This window comes from Bombus terrestris, chromosome 2, assembly GCF_910591885.1.
Source record: "Bombus terrestris chromosome 2, iyBomTerr1.2, whole genome shotgun sequence".
Lineage (NCBI taxonomy): Eukaryota > Metazoa > Arthropoda > Insecta > Hymenoptera > Apidae > Bombus > Bombus terrestris.
This window is the reverse complement of record NC_063270.1, coordinates 9,147,817-9,169,028: the sequence shown is the minus strand read 5'-3', so window position 1 is coordinate 9,169,028 and position 21,212 is coordinate 9,147,817. Positions and strand designations below refer to the sequence as shown.

The 21,212-nt window shown below is 49.7% G+C and overlaps 2 protein-coding genes across 2 annotated transcripts in view; one reads left to right on the top strand and one right to left on the bottom strand.

The window, feature by feature from the left end:
* LOC100648272 (DNA (cytosine-5)-methyltransferase 3B) overlaps nt 1-21,212 on the top strand; it is a 60,548-nt gene that overhangs the window by 24,689 nt on the left and 14,647 nt on the right. The window lies entirely within an intron of this gene.
* LOC100648503 (probable serine/threonine-protein kinase yakA) overlaps nt 1-21,212 on the bottom strand; it is a 53,152-nt gene that overhangs the window by 30,265 nt on the left and 1,675 nt on the right. The window contains exon 2 of the mRNA XM_003393647.4: nt 20,840-21,180. Within this exon, the coding sequence (XP_003393695.1) occupies nt 20,840-21,027 (188 nt within the window). The 5' untranslated portion in view covers nt 21,028-21,180. The remainder of the gene's footprint in view (nt 1-20,839; nt 21,181-21,212) is intronic.

The following is a 21,212-nucleotide window of genomic DNA, read 5'->3' as shown; positions in this document are numbered from 1 at the left end:
ATATGTATATTATTTAAGTACGTAGGTAGGTAAAACAGAACGTAATATGCGGTTAGAGACATCGATATCCGTAATAATTCGAACTTAAATGCCATAATCATCGGTACGTTTCCGCCTCGACGTAAATACTAGTTGAATGAAAACTTGAAAATTCTCTCTCAAGTTCGATTTGTAGTGCGGTCGACTATTACGTAGGGTCGAGTCTGTTAATAACGAACGAACGATACGAAGTAGCGCAGGTAAAACAGTTTGTCAGAATTTTCGCCGACGATAAATCAGCTCTCGTCGATAAGCGTCGATACGACTGCGACGCAAGAGGAACCTTCTGGAATCGTTGTCCGGAAACTCGATCGAACGTCGATCCATCCGCATAACCCTCTTGCTGTCGCGTCACGTGGTAGGGACGTAAAACGCGTCGCGGTATCGCTGGAACGTGGAGGCGAAGCGGTACTTTTCTGTCGATACGGTTGCAAGGAGAGAAACGTTTGCACGACTGTCGAAGACAGAACGATGCCGCGAAAGAAAAACTCGTCAGGACGAAAGAGTTACGTAAAGTATCTCGAGCGGGTATGGATCTTGGAGTGGGTAGAGTTTACGATCGAACGAAAACGCTCGAAAAGCCGGAACTAAGTTTATTTTTTGCCACAACGCCGCGTAATCGCCCGTCACGCTCGCTTTTGTAATCGTCGCGAAAGAAACGCACGACCGTCACGTTCGAAGAAACACACGTATTTTATCGAGTGTCGTTATTCGAGATTCGACAAAGTTACTTTTAGACGTCGTACGTCAAGCTACTTATAGTAGATGCAAGCGATATAATCGGTGTATTCACGCTCGAGATACCCGCAACATAATTTTACTTAAAGGATACGGAGAAATTAGAGCATTTCCACGCACCGTGCGACTCGCTGTGTACGTACGCTTTGCCGAACCGACGAACGTTCCACCGATTCTCCTTGTTTATGGGTTTTTGTTCGCGTAGCAGTGCAAGTTGATCTGATCGGTCGGTAACGTTATAAAATCTCGTCGAGCAAGCGGACTTTGCACAAGCGAATTTCTCGTCTTTCGCTACACGTGTTCCTATCCGTGTCATTAGGACCTTTCAACGAAACAGGATAACGGTAGTGGAAAGTTTCGCGTTTACAAATAAAATCATATAATATTACGTGGCAATGAGCGAACGTAGCCTCGTGGTTCTTTCCTCTCTGTGCAACCTGAAATGCCATTTCCTCAATGACAAACAGACCTCGTAACGATCGAAACGAACGAAAGGATATCGTTTCGCTTTCTTTTCTCGCCAACACCCATGCCGCGTGTTTTTGGCTAGTTACGACAAACCTCGTATATACCGAAAACGATCACCGTTTCATCGATATTCCGTAGTCAACGTTGGCAAAGTTGGCAAGGTTAACTCGAATCGGCGAGCAAACGTCGATAAGAAAGATCGTGTATCATGTTACTCTCGTGGATATCCTTAGAAATTCATTTTCACGCAGAGACGATAGTTTGGTGTGCGTGTGCCAGCGAAAGAAAGAGAGAGAGAGAGAGAGAGAGAGAGAGAGAGAGAGAGAGAGAGAGTGAGAAGGAGTGGAAGAAAAGCTTTGAAAGGAAAGGGAAAAAGAAAGCTGCGATAAAAGTGGCTTCGTAGGGCTGTAGCTAGGTAGGTAGGTAGGTAGGTAGGTAGGTAGGTAGGTAGGTAGGTAGGTAGGTGGGTAGGTTGGTAGGTAGGTAGGTAGGTACGAAGACCATGGGATGCACTCGTACTCGTTCGTAGTGTTATCGACGCGACGCGTCGAGTATTCACGGTGCAACGCGCACTGGCAAACGATCGTTCGGATGCATTTGAGGAGAACCGTGGCAGCAAGCTCGTCTCTTTCCAATTTTTTTTTTCCTCCGCCACGCAGCGCCGTTACCTCGGCGCGAAGAAAAAGCTTGGAATTACTTTGCGCCGTTTCTCCGAGCGTGCAAAGTTGCAGCTGCGTTCTGCGTTCCGGTTGGCCGTTCGTTAATAGCGCGCGGCCATCGTTATCTTCGCACTTTCGCGTCGTCCACCGCCGGCTGGCATCATCGGCCTTAAACTCTCGTCTCTCCGTCGTCCAGACAATACGGAGAGACGAAGACGCGCGTGTAGGCGTTGCAAAGGTGACTCTCGGCTCTCGGAGGAGAAAAGAATGTCGGGTTGCGCGCATCGCAGTCGTCGTCGCCTGTATTTACATCTACCGTCTACGTAACGCGGCGAAAGAATGGCGCCGACGGAAAACGTAGTACAGTCACGGGCAACGCGGCGTGTTTCTCGTGTTGTTCCTCGTGCCGTAGCCGAACGATCACGGACCGAGGCGGTGACGGCATTCGCGAATCGAGATCGGCGAACGCGAAAACGCGCGCGGCCGCCCCGTGCTTCGATATGCACGGCTTGCTCGTGAAGCTTGACTAGAAAAATGGTAAACGAAGACGAAAGAGGGGAAGGAAGGGAAGAAGAAAGAAAGAGAGGGAAAGAAGACGGAGATGGTTCGTGGAGGAATTTGGTCGTTGAAGCGCGTTCAAGAAACGAACGAGCGGAGTCGGTACATCGGTGAAAACTACGTTTCGTAGTCGGCCTTTTTTTTCCCCCCGTGCAACGTTGCTCGTTTTTGCACGCTAATTCGAAAATACTCGGAATAATTTTCAGCCAGAGCTATACCTACTGGTGGTCTATGTACTTTTTATGTGGCGCTCGGACCTATGTATCGCGGGCCCCGATGTACATGCATATAGGTACGCGTATATGCCACTAAGGTAAATATACAAGGTATATAAGGGTAGCGTGTAGGAGATGGTTGGTACATAGAAGTACTTGCTGGAAACGACTAGGGCAGTGAACGAGGGGGGGTGAGACGAGGGAGGCAGGCAAGGGAATGGAGAGATTCTATCCGTCTCTCTTCCTCCCTCCCTCCCCCCCGCCCTCCCGATCCCTCTCTCCACTTCTGCTCCTCCCTCGCCCTCTCTCAAGCCCTCTCCGCCTCTCTCGCATTCGCTCTCTCTCTCTCTCTCTCCTCTCGTCTCCGTCTCTGTTCGCTTCGCTCCCTCCTCTTTCGTAGGGAAAGCTTCGAACCGTTGGTCGAGAACGTTCTTCCGTGTTACAAGGAAACGATTGTGAACGATCGAACGAGATTCCTTCGTTCTCTCGTAGCCCATCGTTTCGTTCCTGTCCGCCGATCAACCACGGAATCGTAGTTTCCAGCACGACTTTCCGTTTGATCTTTCGGAAGAAAGCCGAGCTACCGTGTCAACGGTGTCTCGAGCGATTCATCGAATCCGCGGAAAACGGAGATTCCGTCGAAAGTCGGCATCGTCGGTGCTTTTACTCGACAATTGTTTGATCGAGGTACGCGACGTTCCCTCCTGAAGTCGCAGCATCTTTTCCAGCTTCCGACGACGAGCGTTAAACGAAACAGAACTCGCTCTTACCGCTAAAAAACAACCTTGCGGCGATCGGCGGTGCGTATACCACCGATCCATCCTCGTCGTTTCGTCTTTCCTCCTTTGTTCTGTATGGGAAACACCGTTTCCCGCGAACAGCGACGAACGCGACAACGATCGGAAAATGTTCCTTACGGTTCGAGCAAAGGAGTAGGCGCGAGCGTTCTCCGAGGAAGGTCATCCGAGCCTCTTCCTTTCGATCCATCGACTAGACGATCGAACGCGAACGCGAACGCGAGAGCTTCGATGGAAAAAATCGAGGAAAAAGGAAAAAGCAAGGGGAAGATGGAAAAAAGGAGCGGAAAAGAGGGAAAGAGGCGAGGTCTCGCGCGGGGTTCGTAGCTACCCCTAAGCCGGGCTGTGGCTGGTGCTGGTGCTGGTGCTGCTGCTCGTTGCTAGGGGAAACCTCCAGAAAACTCTACACACATACACTGCCCGTATGCCCGCTGACACGTATACGCATACCCATACAAATTTTCGCGCATACACCGCCAGAGACACCTACACTACGCACAGACACGGTCGCCAGCTCGCACATGCTCACCGTTAAAGGGGGCAACGAGAGGAGCTCACGCACGTACGCTCACGCACACCTTCATGCGTCCTGGAAAATGTCGATAACGAAAAACCACTGCTCTTTCGCTCTCTCCTCCTGCCCTTCTCTCTTTCTCGCTATCTTTCTCGTCCGCTTACTCGCTCGCCAGCTCGCTCGCTCGCTCGCTCCACGTTTCGTTCGCTCGATGGTCCGCGCGCGCACCATCGCGAGTACCCATTTCCACTGTTCTTCGAATCCCCTTTCCCTCCATTTCGTTTCCCTTTTTCGCGCGCGATCAAACCAGCTTCCGGAAAAACTGTCTCGTTGCAGCCAGAGAACGAATCGACGATTTCCTTCGATGCGCTGAACTACGTTCGGTGTTGCGGTTCTCCGCCTTCGTTGCATGGACGTTCTACCGAATCCTCTGCCTCTACCCAAGATTCTCCGAGCTGCTTATTACCAGACTCGTTTCACGGCCGATTTCCTCGCAAATACGACACCCCGGTGTGTAGCGAGTTTTTTTTCTAACCGATGTATCGGACAGAGAAAAGAGAATCAGCGAACCCGGTGAGAAACGCGTGTCGCCGAGCTTTCCTCGCCAAGTTTCACGTATCCGATTCGATGACATTTCGCGAGTAGAAACTTCTTGCTTAACCGCGTTCGTCAACGTAGCGCGTAGGGTTGAAAAGAAGACAAGAAGGTGGTACGCGAGTGCCAATCGATCGTAATAGATATTACGTTATGGTTAGAACTGATGCTGTGGAACAAGACATCTCGGAGAATGATGTAACCACTTTCGTAAAAGAATCTTTCGTAAGAACGTTCCGGTAGAAAAATAACGAAACGCTGAAAATTCGTAGCGGTTCTAATTGGATGGATAGGGACACGATTGTACCAGCTTGGCCTCGAAACGTACGACGATGATCGTAACGCGAATCGGACGATCTCGCGCGTCATGGATCGCGATATCTCTCGGACCGCGTCGATCTCTCGAGACCTTCGTCGAATTATCAGGCAAGAAAAAGGGAAACGCTGGAAGGAAAAAGAATCGCCGGCGTAACCTTACGTGGCAACGACGTAATGGCTCTCGTAAAAAAAAACGGAGCGTCCTGCGTGCGCGATAAAAATTTACGAGGCAAACAATAATCCGAAAAACCGCAGGCTCGGCAACGTTTCCAAAGTCGAAGAAGGAGGAGAGAAAGAAAGAGGAGGAGGAGGAGGAGAAGGAGGAGAACCCGTGGTGGCGCCATCGTCTTCCGACAGTCTGCCTCCGGCGTACCAACGATTTTTACATCCACGCATGAATATTTATTTTGCGTAGGAGCGTCAACGTTTCGACCATATCGAACTCTCTGGTTCGTCATCGCCAACCAAACGAGAAAACGGCGGATGGGTGATAAAAGTAACGCGCGAATCTCGCGCGAACGTGTCGGGAACAACCGGAACGAGTGCCCCTGGTATCGCAGATTCGTTTCGCGGAAACGTCGTTACTTTGATCGAAAGCCGGACCGAAATTCGAATTTCCAACTCGAAATCGTTGATTGGATACGATTGAAAAAGTTAGCCGAATCATATCTTTCGTAGTTGGCGACTGGAAAGCGCGAATGAAACGCGCGATAGAACGCAACAGCCGAGATGGAGAAGGTTAAGGAAGGAAAGAGGCAGAGAGACGGAGACAGAGAAAGAGAGAGATAGAGAAGAGAGGCGAAAAAGAGAAAACGCGAGAATAGAAGGAAAAAAAGGAAAGGAGCGCGGATCGGCGGACAGACATCGATTCTGGTCGAAGGTCGAACGACCTTCGGCAAAACGAAGAAGGGAGATTCCCCTGAGTGGAATCGACGTATCGCCTTAGGTCGCGTCGTAGTTCCAAGTTTCCAGTTATAAATTACAGGGTAGACGACCGAGTTCCACCGTTTCTTCTTCGGTCTGACGTCGACGGGGAACGTTCTCTCTTTTCTGCCGAGCCTGCTCCTTCGACGTCCGATCCTTTTTCTCTCGCGTCCTGTTTCGCTCCTCTGCGCCTCGATTCCCCCTTTTTTCTTCTCTTTGGTCGTCTAACTGCCCTAACTGGCTCGCAGAAGCGGTAGACCGCGTATCGAAACGTGCGTTCGAACCACGTGTGGTCCCCATTCATAAAATCCTCGAGCCGTAGCACGTGCATCGAAACCCCCTAAAGGACACCGGCGCACTTTTAAAACACTTCCCCGGGCTCCCCTCGCGATACGACCTTCCCTCTTCTTCTTCTTCTTCTTCTTCTTCTTCTTCCCCTTCCTCTTAGCATATTAGAGTACGCGGAATAAATAAGCAGCGACGATCGATCGAACGATACGCGGCGCTACCCTTGCGAAACAAATTGGCCGCGACATGGTGATTCGCGATCGGAATCGATCAACGATCGACCATGATCAACCGTGATCTTACGGCCAACGAAAGAAACAGAAAGTGCAATAAAGAGACAGCTGCTCGACTTTCCAGTAAAAGAGAGGGGAATAAATTATCTGCTTCGACGCGCTGTGTACATGAAAATCACGGCAGAGAAATATGTCACTTTGCCAGATTAAACGGAAGAATTTTAACGCGACGCGTTTAAAAACAAAAACGGTCAAAGTAGGCGTGGATCTTTTCGAAATAGCTGATACGTGGACGAAGCTCTAGGGAAAGCCAAAGAGAGTGTATTCATCGTTCGTGACGAACGATGTTTCGAAAATTTTCATGAGTACGAAAAAAGTTTGTCTCTGAAACCGAATTGAAAAGACAATTTTGGTATCACACTGTAGCGATCGAAAACCTACCGAATCTGGAAACTACGCTTGCCCGTAAAAAAATTGAAAACGTGGTTCGTTCCAATCTTATCCCGTAGCTTTCGTATACAGCGAGTCGCGCTTTCTCTGTCGATTCATGGCCGTATGACGAAGATTTTGCGGAAAAATGAAAAGCATAGGAATGATTTTTTTCCTACCACGTACTGTATACGGTAAACCGCCCTTTTCCTGGCCATGTCGCGTCAACTAGTCCTTCTCTCTCTCTTTCTCTCTCTCTCTCTGTCATCCAGCGAATCGATTTTCGCTTCGGCCTCGTCTAGTCGCGCCTAGTAGCTAATCCATCGGTCTATCGCGATCGTCGTCGGGCCGAGTCAAGTCGGAGTCGAGTCGAGAATAATCCGCGTCGTTTGGCTCTTCGGTTCGCCTTCGGACGTGCTCTTCTCTCTTTTCCTCTCGAAACGAGACAAAGAACTCGAACGAGTCCTCTTGTTCCTCCCTCCCTTCTATACTCTCGTTGCCTCCTCTCAGCCGTTCGAGGAGCAACAACTCTTGCGGTCGAGGCGCGATAATCTTGCCTCGAATCTGTATAGTCGCGATCGATCGAGAGGATTCTCCGTTGCCGCCCCTCGAGAAGCGTGCTCGATTTTCATGTAATTCAAATGAAGCGTGAGCCGTCCTCGCCGAGACTGGCTAAGCCATCCTACCGAAACCGAGACCTAAGTCTTGCCGATCAAACGCATCGTGTATTGTTCTCGCTACCAGCTCCGTTTCGCTTCGTCTTACGCGTGGAACCGCGCGCGGAGAAAACCCGCGTCGTCCATCCGCGACGTACGTTATTTCGAAACTTTGATCAACACCGACCTATCGATTTTCAATCGCGCGAGAGGCGCTTCCGAGTTTTCCAGTCCAAGGTCTGGGTTATTCGCTCCAATTTCCGCGTGCAAACTGTTCGACGCGATATCGGCTCTCGCGATTCCATGCCGCGTCCAGACCATCGTTCTCGTTCTATGTAGAAACTGCGAAACGAATTTGCCCTTCGCTCGTCCAACCGTATAGCTCTCGCGTGTCTCTATCTCGATCGTTTCGTGAAACGTCGTTGCGCTGTTACAGATCGGATCGTGTTACCCTTACGCCGGTTTCCGTGCATTACGATTTCGATGGAACAGGCACGAGAAGAGGCGGTGGTTCGCGTCGCTGGGTCATTCGGTCGCGATAAACAGCCGCGCGGTTTAAAAGGTTTTCGCGTGATGTACGCTCGCGGAGGCTATCTTGGTCTGGGAACGAGAGAAGAAAAAACGAACGAACGAATGGACGCGACGGGTTTGCGCGCGGATTCTCTCGACGTTTTTTCCTTGCCTTTCGTTTTTTCTCGCGTTCCATCTCCCTCCCTCTTCGGCCGGTGGAAAATACGCGGAGAATACGCCAAGTGAGTCAATATATCGGATACACACACAGCTGGTATTCCCTGGCCTAGGTCGGCCCAATCAAATTTTATGATTTGTATCCATCTCGTTCCTCGCGATCCTGACCTACCGCCACCCGTTTCACCGATAGTACTCTTTTCGTTGCTTTTTTCGAACCCTCTGTACCTCCATCGGATTCCCCCTGCCTCGACCTCCGCGAAAAAAAGGGAGAGTGACTTCGAAAGTCAATAAATCGAATTTCTATTCGACGCTTTAAACTTTTTCCCTCCAGCCGGCTCGTTTTATCTCCACCCGCCGCACCAACCTCCCTCCCACTCTCGTTTCGCTTTCCTCGCACGTTCGCCCCTCTCGCGTCTAACGCCAATGAAATACGAACGACCAACAAGATCGCGAATATTTTCTTCCTTTTTTCTTCGCTTTTTCTTCTTCTTTCTCGCGCTTCCGTTACGTCGATCCTCGCGATCGTCGGGTACAGAGTCCAGCCGGAGCGAAGCGCCGGATGGTCGTTTAAAAAAATAGCTCAATCGCGATCGAACGAGCTGTCTCGTTTGAAAAATATCGTTCTAGCGCGTGTCTCCGGTTTGCGAAAACTCCAACAGCCAGATCGCTACGCTGTATCGGTAAAATATCGCGAAACAATTTCCAAATACACGCGTACGTTGTATAACGTACAACGATCTTGAACGTGCAATTTACGTTTGTATTCTCGTTAAATATCGCGGTTTATCGATACAACGAACGATCCACTGTTCAAGCAGTTAGCGATGTTCGCGAAGCTCGCAATAAATATGTTGTAACTTCTGTACATACCTGTACATCGTCACACTCGTTTCAAATTTCACCGATATAATCGCGATCGTTGCGTCTCGCTACGGTGCTAATGAAATTTCAAAACGTTTCGTATCGCGCGCGTAACGTACGTATTCGTCGAGAGTTTCCTGGAACGTTCGAATATTTCCGTGAACCATCGTACGTACGTTAGGCTAACGATAGCTTTTGCAAATTACCGAACGTCCGTAAGCGTGTGACGAAACGACCACCGTGCCAGTTACAAGTTAACGAATTAACCGGTTTTCGTTAACCGTGGCGTCGAACAGGCTCGCGATTTTCAAATTTATTCTCCGCTGCTTTAAATTAACGGAGAATTCTCCGGTCGGTGGGAGTTTCGTCGCCGACGATGCCAACGACAACGGCGTCGACGGCGACGTCGGCGATGCTATTGGCGAGCTTAAACGACTGGAACGAGTCTCGGCGTTCTCGGAAAACGTTTAGCCGGCAGCCGGGTGAAATTTGCAGTCTCGATCCGACGGTTCCTCCCCCGAAAATCTTCCACGCTCCAAATCTCCTCCGGTCGGGCGGTAAGACGTTTCGCGGAGAGAAACGAGGTCGTCCGTATGACCTGAAAACTTTCGGCCGAGCAGAGAACGAAAATCCAAAAGCAGAAGCCAGAGGTAGCGCCGCGTCTGGTTACGATTCGCGGCTCTGCCAACGCGGATATTTGCGTTCGCGTGCGAACGCGCGAGAAAACAGCGCCTCGCGAACGGAAGAAAGGAAACGGAAAGAGAAGGTGACGAGGCAGAGTAATAGAGAAAGAAAGAGGAGAACTGGCGAAAGGAAAAGAAACGTGGAACGAGTTTGGGCGAAGACGGGGGGGGCGGGGGAAAAAGGAGATCAAGAGAAAGAGAAACGACCCTTCCTTCGAATCCCCAAAGCGAGACGCCACGGCGACGAGACTTTGACCGAGTTTTGAAGCGACTGCTACAGCGACGCGAGGACGAGAGGGTGAGGGCGGCGCAGCTGGTGGGGCCGTTGGAGGGTGCGGGAAGCAGAAGAGAGAAACGGAGAGGGTAAGCGAGAGTAAGGAAAAGCGAGAGCGAAGAGGAGCGCGCCGCCCTCCCAGACGACCTCCTCCGTTGCCCCGTATCGCCTCGTAATTTCTCGCATAGCCGACAGTAAACCATTTACCGTGGTCGGTGCCAAAAGTTCGCCAGTCACGCTTCGCGATTCTCGCGCGCCCTCCCGTTGCCTTTCGTTCTTTCCGTCCAAGAAACAACCGACAAACCACGAGCAAGCTACGTCGTCCTCCGCTGACGGAAAAAAACCGAGAAAATAAGGGCAACGCGAAGCAAAGGAGAAGAGGGAAAATTTGTATGTCGTTGTACGGATTGATCGATCGATACCGCTCGTATACCTGTTAGCCGTCGACGCACCTGTTATCAGGACGCCACTGTCCACGAGATATATCGTAGAAAGTAAAACGCGAGGACGATAGACGATCGCGGTAACGTGGCGAAAAACGAAGATGGGTGGCCGAACTGAAAAGACGAGACATGCCCCGGGCGCGTAAACACGAAGGCCACGCGTACGTCCGATATGCTGGATGGCCAGAGAGAACATAGCTAAGATGCCTGGGGGTATCTACCGATCAAAGTTTCGCTCGGACGTGCACACGCGACGACCGGTCGAAGATATTCATGGGCGACTTTCCCAAACTTGTCAACAACCAGCCGAAAATTCTTCGTTAAAGGGGCGCGAGAGGGGTTGCGCGCGAGCCGCGTGTTTCAAACTTGCCAGTTTCTCGCCGAATTCCGGAAAGTTTCGCCTCTTGTTAGCGCTCTCACGCGGCACCAACCAAATCCCCGCTTGCTACGAGCTTGCAACGAGAGATAGCGAGCTGGAAACTTTCGTCAAACCTTCTCCAATCGATTCGAACGATTACACTCGCGTTAGCTTTTTACGAGCACGCGTCGTAAAAGCGCGTCGTAAATTCGCATAGGCGCGGTGGAAACGTTGCTGGCGGAGAACAACGGAGACGAGTCCGCGTCGAGATTCGCGTCCGACGCTGCGTCGTCCGTCGAAACGCTGTATCCGCTGAATCCGTACGAGCGAACAAAATTGCAAGCGATCGGACGTCGATCGTTTTCAGCCAACGCAACGGCGAGATTTTGCGGGTTCGCACGCTTCGCGCTTTCAACGTACGATAGATTTACGAGAAACGCAGCGCGTTTACGCTCCCACTCGTCCGTAACAACCGGCTCTGCTAATCGTAAATGCCGCCATTACGCGTTATCGAGGGTACGCGTGATCTCGCGTCGACTGACGACGATTTTCGTCGATCAAGAACCGACCTGCGATCGAGGAAGACGCTGGACGACGAACACCGAATTCTAATGTTCTTCGTAATCGCGTATTTCTTTCGGCGTTGTTCAACGTGTCAAGAAAATAGCAATTTCTGTCGCGTTGAACGGCCACGCCACTTCGACTCTGCAATCAACGCGTTAAGTCGTTAACCGTGCAGTTCCTGGACGACAAACTCGTATAATCGTGGAATCAAAGGTAGCGAGGGCAAGTCGATCTCGGTTGGACACGTTTCGTTCGCAACAGAAACGAACGAATTCAACGTTCGTTGAATTATCGGCTGTTCGAGGATCGGAATAGCGCGTGTCGATTCATTGGTATTATTCATGAGAGCCTGGTATTATGGCTAAAAAATTCATTATACATAATATTTCATCAGTCATGAGAACATACAACGATAATGAATTTTTTACGTAGTTTCGGCTGAGTTTGTAGAGTAACATTATAAATAAACTGTAGATGTTTATTCGAGTTCTTAGAAACGCAACCAAGGCATTAGATTCCAAGTAGAGATTTGTTTTTGTTCGTCCTTGTACGTTACACGTATCTCGTAAGTTTGCGTACAGTCGAGTTTCTCACAAGATCCGCGTTTTAGCCATAACTTGATCAACCATAAAACCGAAACCGCACGACCCTTGGAATAATGGAAAAATACGTGAGCGAATATAAATTCGCAGAATTTTCATTTTCATCGTTGATTTTAGGATATACGACGTTAAGTTGTACTTTGTATTTTCTATAAATACGCCATATTATACAACGATCTTCGTTCAAACCTCGTTCGAACGTTAACGTTCAACTTTTTTAGGTGTGAAGATACGAGCGTGCTCGTGTGTATTTTTCCATACAAGCCAATGGACTGTTAAAACGCGTGCGGAACACACAGGCGAAAAAACGGAACTCGCTGGCTTGCGGCAAGTCTGATTAAAAAATGACCCGTTCTTTAATGTTGGCTCGTATAGTATAAAATCGAAACACAGGCTGCGATCGTCCTTTGTACAGGCACGGACAGACGTTACACACGTTGCAAGCAGTGCGCATTCGCGCACCTTCGTGCGTACAGACGAAACGTACATGCAAGTGCTATTTGCGCGTTCGATGCACGTTTTCCCCGTGTCGCTGTACGCGTATGCGTGTCATCGCGTGAAGCGACGCGCGTCATTACACGCTAACCACGCACTGCCTTTCTTTCTCTCATTGTTCGTCGTTGGACAAAGAAAAGAAGATCGCGTGTCGTAATTTTGGCAGGTTTGTCGTATTTTTCGCGTTGCTCTGTTTCTATCGTCGTTGTCCTTCGCGTTTTTCCGTTCCTATCGTTCGCGAAGAGGAAGATGGAATACGAAAGAGTCTCGGTGGAGAAGTTCCAAATTTTTTCGCTTTCACGGCCATGCGTTTAATTTACGTTTCGCGGCGAAACAAGTGGCGAGGAAGAAAGTTATGGGACGAATCTTAAAATTCAGTGACGAGCGTAATTAAACGAACGTTGCGTAATATCTGGCAAACCGGTGCTGTATTATTGTATTAATTTATAAAAAGTGTGTTTAATTATTCAGATCGTTATAACTCTCTGACCGGTGGCAGGCGAATCTACTCCAAAAAGCAGCGCCGTCGTACCGCGATGCAATTAAAGTCAAATGTAAACTGATAGGGACGCTGTTACACGAAACTTCGAGGTAATGATTACGCGAACCGTTGTAATTTATTACCGCGTATGTTCGTTATTCTCAATTGTAACGTAATTCGGTAATACGGCCTAATTGCGGTCTTAATAAGACCGAGTCTGCTACTGTCTTCCGCGTGATTTCCACCTCTCTACTCTTCTCTTCTCTTCTCTTCTCTTTTGCTATCGTATTTTCAAAAGCGGCGAGCGTACAGCAAGAATTCATTTTTCCACGTTCGTAGTGGCCGAAACACGCCATGTCCTTGCTCGGTCCGTACCGAAACCGGTTCATCGAGCATATTTATATCGCCAACGTTTCTTATTTCGTGCGCTGTATCGCAGCGTTAACAGATAAGGCGATCGTCTAAACAGAGGATAACTCGAACGAACGGTACACCCGAACGTATGCAACGGTTAAACATTTCCGTTGTAAATACCTTTTCGCAATTTGTTTCGCGTTCGATAAGCAGGATGACTCATCGAACGCTCGTTATCGCGTTCCTTGCCAAATGGAGCCCGATACGTTTCTCATTAACGCTGGAAAATGCCGCTTTCCTACGTTTCGCTTTTTTTTCTTTGCTTTTTAACATTTTCTCCTGAAATTACGAGGATACAGCGATCCGCTGAGAACGGACAGTTTGGAGAAATTGGCTAACGATAATCGGCGAAGCTACACGTATCCCCGTAGTTGTTTGAGTTTCGTTTGGCCGATGTGTCGACGACGAGCTTTTCCACGGATATTATTCGTCGCGTTAGAAAGTTTGACAAGTTTACGCGTAAAGAAGACGGTTTACCGGTACAGTGCGACTCGGATCCTTTAAACGCTCCTTCTTCGAACCTCCAACGTATACGAGACGTTGAACTGGAAACGTATTATTTAGCAGAAATTTAGTATGCGACATGAACGGCTATCTAAAGTATATAATGGGCCTTAAAAGTAGTTGCAGTGAATATCGAAGCTTATTAATATAATGAATATAATTGGCTGTTTAAACAGCTTTATCACTTCTTCTAGAAAATTTATACTTGCGCCAAATATCTTCTATAGCTTCGGTTCAAACTACTATACCATTTCTTTCTGTTTACCGTGTTAATGAAAATTTCAAAATATTTTAGAGATCATCGTGCGTATTCGTAACGAGTTTGCACGAGTGCGGAAATACGTTTGCGCATAACCGTAATTTCTTTAATCGATGTGCTATCGTATGTAAAAACGGAAAAGAAGAAGGACGAGACGAGGGATGTGTCAGGCACCGTGAAGGCACTGCGAGTTCTCGGTGTTTACGAGCATTTCTCAAATGTTGCGACCCGCGTTGCTTACATCGACTTTGTCGAGACGAAAAGGTCGAAAGAGCGAAAACCGTGGAGAAGCCGGAGAAGCCCGAAACGCGGCGAACGCGCACGACGTATTCTCTGCTTCGACATCAGCGAGCTGCACCTATGCGTGGATGATTATCGAAAGAAGAGAAGAAGGGGAAATAGTGGTAGTAGTAGTAACAGTAATAGTTGTACTAGTAGTAGTAGTAGTAGTAGTTGTACTGGTAGTAGTAGAAGTAGAAGAAGAAGAAGAAGAAGTAAGGAAAAAAAGAAACTGTTCGGCGGGTTGGTACGCGAAGGAAACCGTAGGTAATCGAGCGAGCAGAAACGCTGACGCAGATAAGGGAAACCCTTACGACCGCTTCTAGTGCGGCAGCTATTTACGAGCGGTCTCGGTCTGCTCCGATGGAAGAACCAAGGTGTTCGCGCTGGTCACCGGATCGCAAATCCGAAAATTCCGTGGCTCTGGCAAATTTTCATCCCTTTACTTTATTCTCCGTGTTCCAGAATCGTGTTCTTTGGACACCCTTGCAATTAACCCTAGCTGCATCCTTCCCGATCATTTTCCACCAAATCGTTAGTTTCTCATGGGTAGACATTTTTCCAAGTCGAACACGGCAGAATCGTTATTGATAAGAGAGACTTCTCGTTTCGATCGACGAACTCGTGACGAAATCAGTCGTATCCAAGATTAGACTATCTTCGAGAAAGCAATAAGAGAATGGCTTTTATTTTAGGTATAATCGTAACGGAACGTAAATATCCGCGGTTTAACTACGAATGTCTCGGTTTACATGCCGATTATTCCTCTAAAATGTAGAAAATTCGACCGAGACGTAACAAATTCGAGGATCGTGGCAGGTTCGATCGTGCTTTTCGTACTGTTCGTGTGATTCGTCACACGGTAAAACCATTTCGTAGACACTGAAATGGCGATAAAATTTTGCTAAAATCTTAAAATTGTAAAAATTTGTTCGGCATTCGATTCGCGATTTCCAAGCCGTCGACCGAACGCGTTAACGAAATTATGTAACGGAAGAAGCTTCGACGTATAGAGCGTCGGCGAATCCGCGGATTCTCTTTCGATTCCACTTCCTTTCGAGCATTGAATGCGTAATCGCCGCTCGAGTTTTTGCGATTCTCGAGTTCGCGAAGGTTGCTCGTAAAATTCACGCACGTCGTTACGCGCTTTTCGTTGACGATGCCAAGGTTGCGGCGAAGTCGCGTACAACGCGTAACTCGGTTGCCAACAAAATCGCCGGATCGTTCGAATTTCTCGCTCGTTCGTTACGTTGTGCCCGCACCGTGTCAAGAAAACGGAGACGGAACGGTTCTTGTTCTCCGAGCTTTCTCGTCGATACGCGCTGCTGCCGTTGAACGAAAATACCAAAGACACGTATCGCCCCGAGAAATGTTCCTGTCGACCGAGTCCGCGACCCGTCTTTTTTTAACGAGTCCCACGATATTTCTTTTTCCTCCTTCTTCTTTCTTTTTTCGCAACCATCGCCGATACGGACCTCGTGCATCGCTCAAGTTGGTCGATTTTGCAGGACTCGAGAGAAAAAGTTCTAATCCGGCAACGCTGGCCTCCGAGCGAGAACAGACCGGTACAGCTTGATAAAAATAAATTTGCGCCCGGAATAATCACGGAGCTCCCTAGAGATCCGTATGGTCGGTGTCTTAGGTGCTGTTTGGCGTAGCGAGACCGATACGTAGCGCGTTATGCGTTGTGCGTGGCACTCGATGCGTGGTGCGTTCCGATCCCGGACAAGTCGTTTTTCCTCCGAACGGTCGGAACATCCGCGTCACAGCGAATAGCCGAAAACCTGCTGCAACAGACAACGGCTATTCGCGTTCCGTGTGTTCGCCGCTTTCAAAGCTATCGCAAAGCGAACGCTCCGATCGAACATGTTTCGTACGACTTCCCAAACGGACGCAAAATCGATCCTCGAGGTCTGTCTTTGCTCGATCTTCTTGGCGACGCGGTTACCCTTATCATCGATCGTACGACGCGATGCTTTTTCGAGCGGAGGACCGGCCACCGCGGCGACATCGCTGTCGTCGTCGTCGTTCTATCTTCCGTTCTACGGAACGAGTCACTCGAACGGGTCCTCGACTTTTGAAAAGACGCGTATCACGAACGTTGTGGAACGCGTTGCACGAACGAACAACCGGTGGAAGAGGAGAGAGGCGGAGAGCGGGAAAGACGCGTGTTACGAAACCATAGCCTGCGAGAACCGAAGGAGGAGAAGAGGAGAGCAGAGCCCGTTCGACGAGCTCTCTTCGTGCGGCCGTTTGTGTTCTATCCTCCTCCTCCTCCTCGTCCTCCTCCGCCGCCGCCACCGCCGCCGCCGCCACCGCCGCCGCCTCCTCGTTCTCCTCTTCCTCCTCCTACCTTCCCTCCTGCCGCCCCCGCCACCCGTCCCCTTGTGCCCCGCGTCCTCCTCGGCCGTCTCTTCTTCCGTTCCCTCACCTCCTTCCCTCCTTCCCGTCTTTCGCATCCACCTTCCTACTTTTCCTTCTCTCGCTCGTTTATTCCCTCTCCGCCTCTTTCTTCCTCTTTTGCCGCGTTACTCGCTTCTCTCCTTTCCGTCTCCTACCCTCCTTCCTACCTCCGGCTCGCCGTTTCCACCTCGACGTTTGCTTCGGGCTAAAATAAAAACGCGAGGGAGATAACCGTGTGCGAGACGCGAGAGAAAGGAGAAGAGTGACGGAACAAGGAAGAGGGAGGGAGAGAGAGAGGAACGGCCGAACGCGTACACGTACGGAGAAGAAAAGAAAGAACGGACAGAGTGTAAAGGCGCGAAGGAGCGGAGAGTAAAATGATCGGCGCGAAGGGAAGGAAGAGACGACGGGGCTGGAGAGGAAGGTAACGCGGACCAACCGAACGTACTCGAAGGAAGAAGAACGAACAGAAGAAGCGCGAGGCGAGGAAGAAAAAAGAAAAGAAAAAAGAAAAGAAAAAAAGGAGCAACGGACGCGCGAGGAAGCAGAGGAGAACCAGTCGAGACACGGGGTTAGGGTTTCGCGTCGCTCGGAATGCGATTTACGCGCGTTAACTCTAAAAGTCATGCACGTCTCGTCCTTACGTTCCTTTTTTCCCCCCTTTCCTCTTCCTCCGCTTGTCCTTTTATTCTGGTCCACTAGGCGGGAAACGATCTAACCGATCGGCCGCCACGCTCTCCTCTTCTTTCAAAACGCATGCCGAGTGTTTTTCCGCGTTTCGACTACGTGCCGCGAATATCAGAAACTCGGCCGTGAACGAGACGTACTCGCCATTCCATCGCGATTTCCCGAAATCGCGAATTCTCGACAGACGCGCGCGACAATCAGCCGCGTCGATCACGACTGCTGCGTCGTTCGTGTAATAACGCTCCCAGGTAATTAGAATCCTAGTCCGTCGAAGAATAATTGTCATGATTGCGCTAGCCTCGATGCTAGCTAGCGATCGGGTTAGCCAAGACTGGACTGCGAGTTGTAACAGCGGACGTTCCGACCGATTCCAAAATCAAAATGCACGCTACTCGAAAGAATACGCGAAAGAATCAAACTACAGTTCCGCTGGTCAAACGCCGAATCGAGGCAACAGCGAATCGAGGATCGGCAAGTCTCTGTTAGCGACGTTGTACAGTCATCGAAGTTGCGACGCCAAGTCCAAAGTGGTCAAACTCTCCGTAGAACTTTAAACTCTGACTCGTCACGCGTCACGTATTTACGCTATTTACATAGAACGCGTCGACCGTCTCCTGTTCGTCGTTCACGATTCCAGCCTTATTCGTTCTCCACCTCCAGCCGACTCTTCGAACCTCCGATCACGCGTGAATGCGACAACCTTCGTCGCGTATCTTTATCGCGGCGCTACCCTGAACGCGGTGCACGAGCAAGCTTTGACCGAACGTGTCCGTGTAAAGTTCGTCCTTGGTTGGCACGTTCCAATCGTTCGTTACACTCGGGGGAGGAGAACGCTACGCTTTTTTTCTAAGAGAAACGTTAAACGGTGTTAAATTACCGTGGCAAAGAATACGGCTTTGTCGAAGCCGATTCTCGGATACCTGGCTCTCGTAGGCCATTCATGTATTCCGAACTTATGGAATACATGAATAACTTGGACGAGAGCGACCGGCAGCGAGTCGAAGGAAGTGAGCGGACAACGAAGAAAGAGAGGGCAGACTGCTGATCCAAGAAGGAGGCTCGATCTTATCGATAAGGTCGATTTTTATCGGTGAAACACGATTTATCCGCGACACGTGACCGCGTTCGCGTTCTCTTTACTCTTGTTGCTCGCGTCCAAGGAGCGTAGGTGGCAGCGATGAAATCGTTTACCATATCTTTCTCGCGTTATCCACGCCAAAACACGTCCTTCGGCCACGTGGCTTCGTTTACCTTCGTATCTTTCGATTGTTGCTGTGCCGAGACCGCGACCGCGACCACGACCGCGATCGCGCGTTCGCACCACCGACTCGCAATTTCCTCGTCGTTCCTTCCCTTCGATCCTCCGTAGATACGAACAACGATAATCTGTCAGATCTACGTTACGCGAACCTCGCAGCAACGAGTGCAAGTCCGATCGACTCTACTGGGTTAGACACACGGACTTTGATCTCACGCGCGTTTTCCGCTGTAGTATGAACGCTATTAGTAGATTGCGGTTATCGGTTGATTTACGTTTACGGGAGAAATCCTGCTGCTCTTCTCGCTTCTTTATCGAGTTTCTATCCGATACTTACACCGCACGGGTATTTGGAAATTATCCGTATCTTAATAATATCCGTTGATATCGGATCGTATGTAGCTAGGCAGAGTGGAAAAGAAACAGCGGGGCTAGAAACGTATGGAAATAATCATACAGGTACAGACCGGAAGCAAACTGTCCTCTATAAAACTTCTAGAGGAAGTTTCTCTATTTGGATTATCTCTTTAGAAATGTTCGAGAAAATAGGAATTTAGGACAAAAGAAATTCGTCACTTAATCGTTAACTGATACGCGATTGTATTTGCGTGAGCGAAGCAAACGGAATATTCCTTTTACCTCTGCCTCGTCGTTCCTAGTCCTGTTTTCCACTGCACGTAGTAGCGTTCGATACTATACCGTTGGTCGCTTGGAAGGCACTCGAAAGGAATGCAGATCCGATTGGTCGTTTATCATAAACTCGATGCAATAATAAAAAACACGCGTATTGCTAAAAGTTTCACACCTACAAAGTTTTTATACATCTACAAACTCTCAAAGTTTTGTTTCTAGAAGCATCAAAATTCATAAACACGCTGCTTGCCAGAGAATTCGGTGTTCGATGGGTTTCGTTAAACGTATTCGCGCGTCGTTTCGTTGGAGGCGACGCGCGTCTTCGTGCATCGGACGAAGCGAAGGGATTAAATGGATATCGGCGACTCGCGACCGCATCGAAGAATAGCGCGATGGAGAGGCGAGGAAAGTTGGCGAGGAATTTGCCGGGAAACGGCTACAGATAGCAGATACCGGTCGAAGCAGAGAATCTAGTAGCCTTGACCTATTGGCGGCCTCGCGTCTGGTCCAAACTTCTCGCGGTTTCGCTTCGCTCCTGTTCGATTCGATTCGGTTTGATTCTGCAGAAGCCGCATCAAACGCGTTTATCGGTGTCCGCTTCCGGGCCGGACACAGCCGCTACAAGAAACTTCTTCCTCGCAAGGAAAAAAGAAACCGCACGACTATCGGCGACTATGTTCACACGATGCGATCACCGACGGATTTAGCCACGCGTTTCGTCTTTTTTCCTTTTCTTTTTCTTTTTTTTTTTTTTTTCCCCGATCGAGGAAAACGCTCGCTCGACTCGCGCGTTACCTTCTACTCGGTTATCGCCGCGACATCGATCACGGTACGCGGACCGTGGTGGGAACTTCAACGACGAGATACCTCAAACAAATTGTACGGTTTAAGGAACGAGGGCACGACCGGACCTTGCGCAACGAATACAAATGCTACCCTGTCCCTTCGTGGCGCGTGACGAAATTCATAAAAAGCCTGAGAGGTCGGGAACCAAGGGTGGAACCGCGGCCATGAGACGGAGAGACAAAGACGGAGAGAGAGAGAGGAGACGCTCCTATCGACGACAACGCGATAACGCGTTCGTGGGAAAGGCTGTGACGAAATTGAAGGATTCGCACGGTGCGACAGAGACCAAGTCGTTGTCAAGGAATCCAAGATTTTCGAGCCACGATCCTTCGATCGTCTCGGCTCCAACTCCAACTTCTCGTTGGCGATCCACGTTCCGACGGCGACCGTGCATCTTTCGACTTGTTTGCTCCTGTAGCGCTTTTGCTCGCGCTATCGTTGCTCGCGATACGCGTTACTCCGAAGACAAAAAGTGGAATTTCACGTGGAAACGGGGAACGCTGATCTGTGTCGCTGTGTCGGCACCGTCGCAACGCGGATACGGCGTCCGATTATCAACGGAGCTCGATGCGAAAGTGTTCTAGACGCGTGGTTGAAGCGTTTCGCGGTTAAAACGATAGGCGAGCGTAACAGAAGTAAAGACAGCGAAAGATTTCGCGTATATAGGAAACTTACAGTTTGTAATGGTGCTGCATGTGATGAGCCAAATGCAGGTCGGCAGGATGTTGTTGAAGTTGCTGCTGCTGCTGTTGCTGCTGTTGTTGTTGCGGGTGCATAGCCTGGTGATGATGTGTCTGCGGGGGATCCAGGCTAGAGGCACCCAACAGGGTGGCGCTCTCCCTAAATAGCGTTGCCACCTGCATCCTGGCTGGTTATCGGCCGCGTTTCCGAGCGAATAACCGCGTATTTGTCCGTCCGCGAACGAGTCACGTCCTTGCGAGATCCGATACCACTTGCACGGTATCACCGATAGTGGTTGCCGACGGTTTTGCCAGTCTTTGAGAGCAGCACGCTTCCTGGCGTGGAAGAACGTCGGGATACTCGGGAT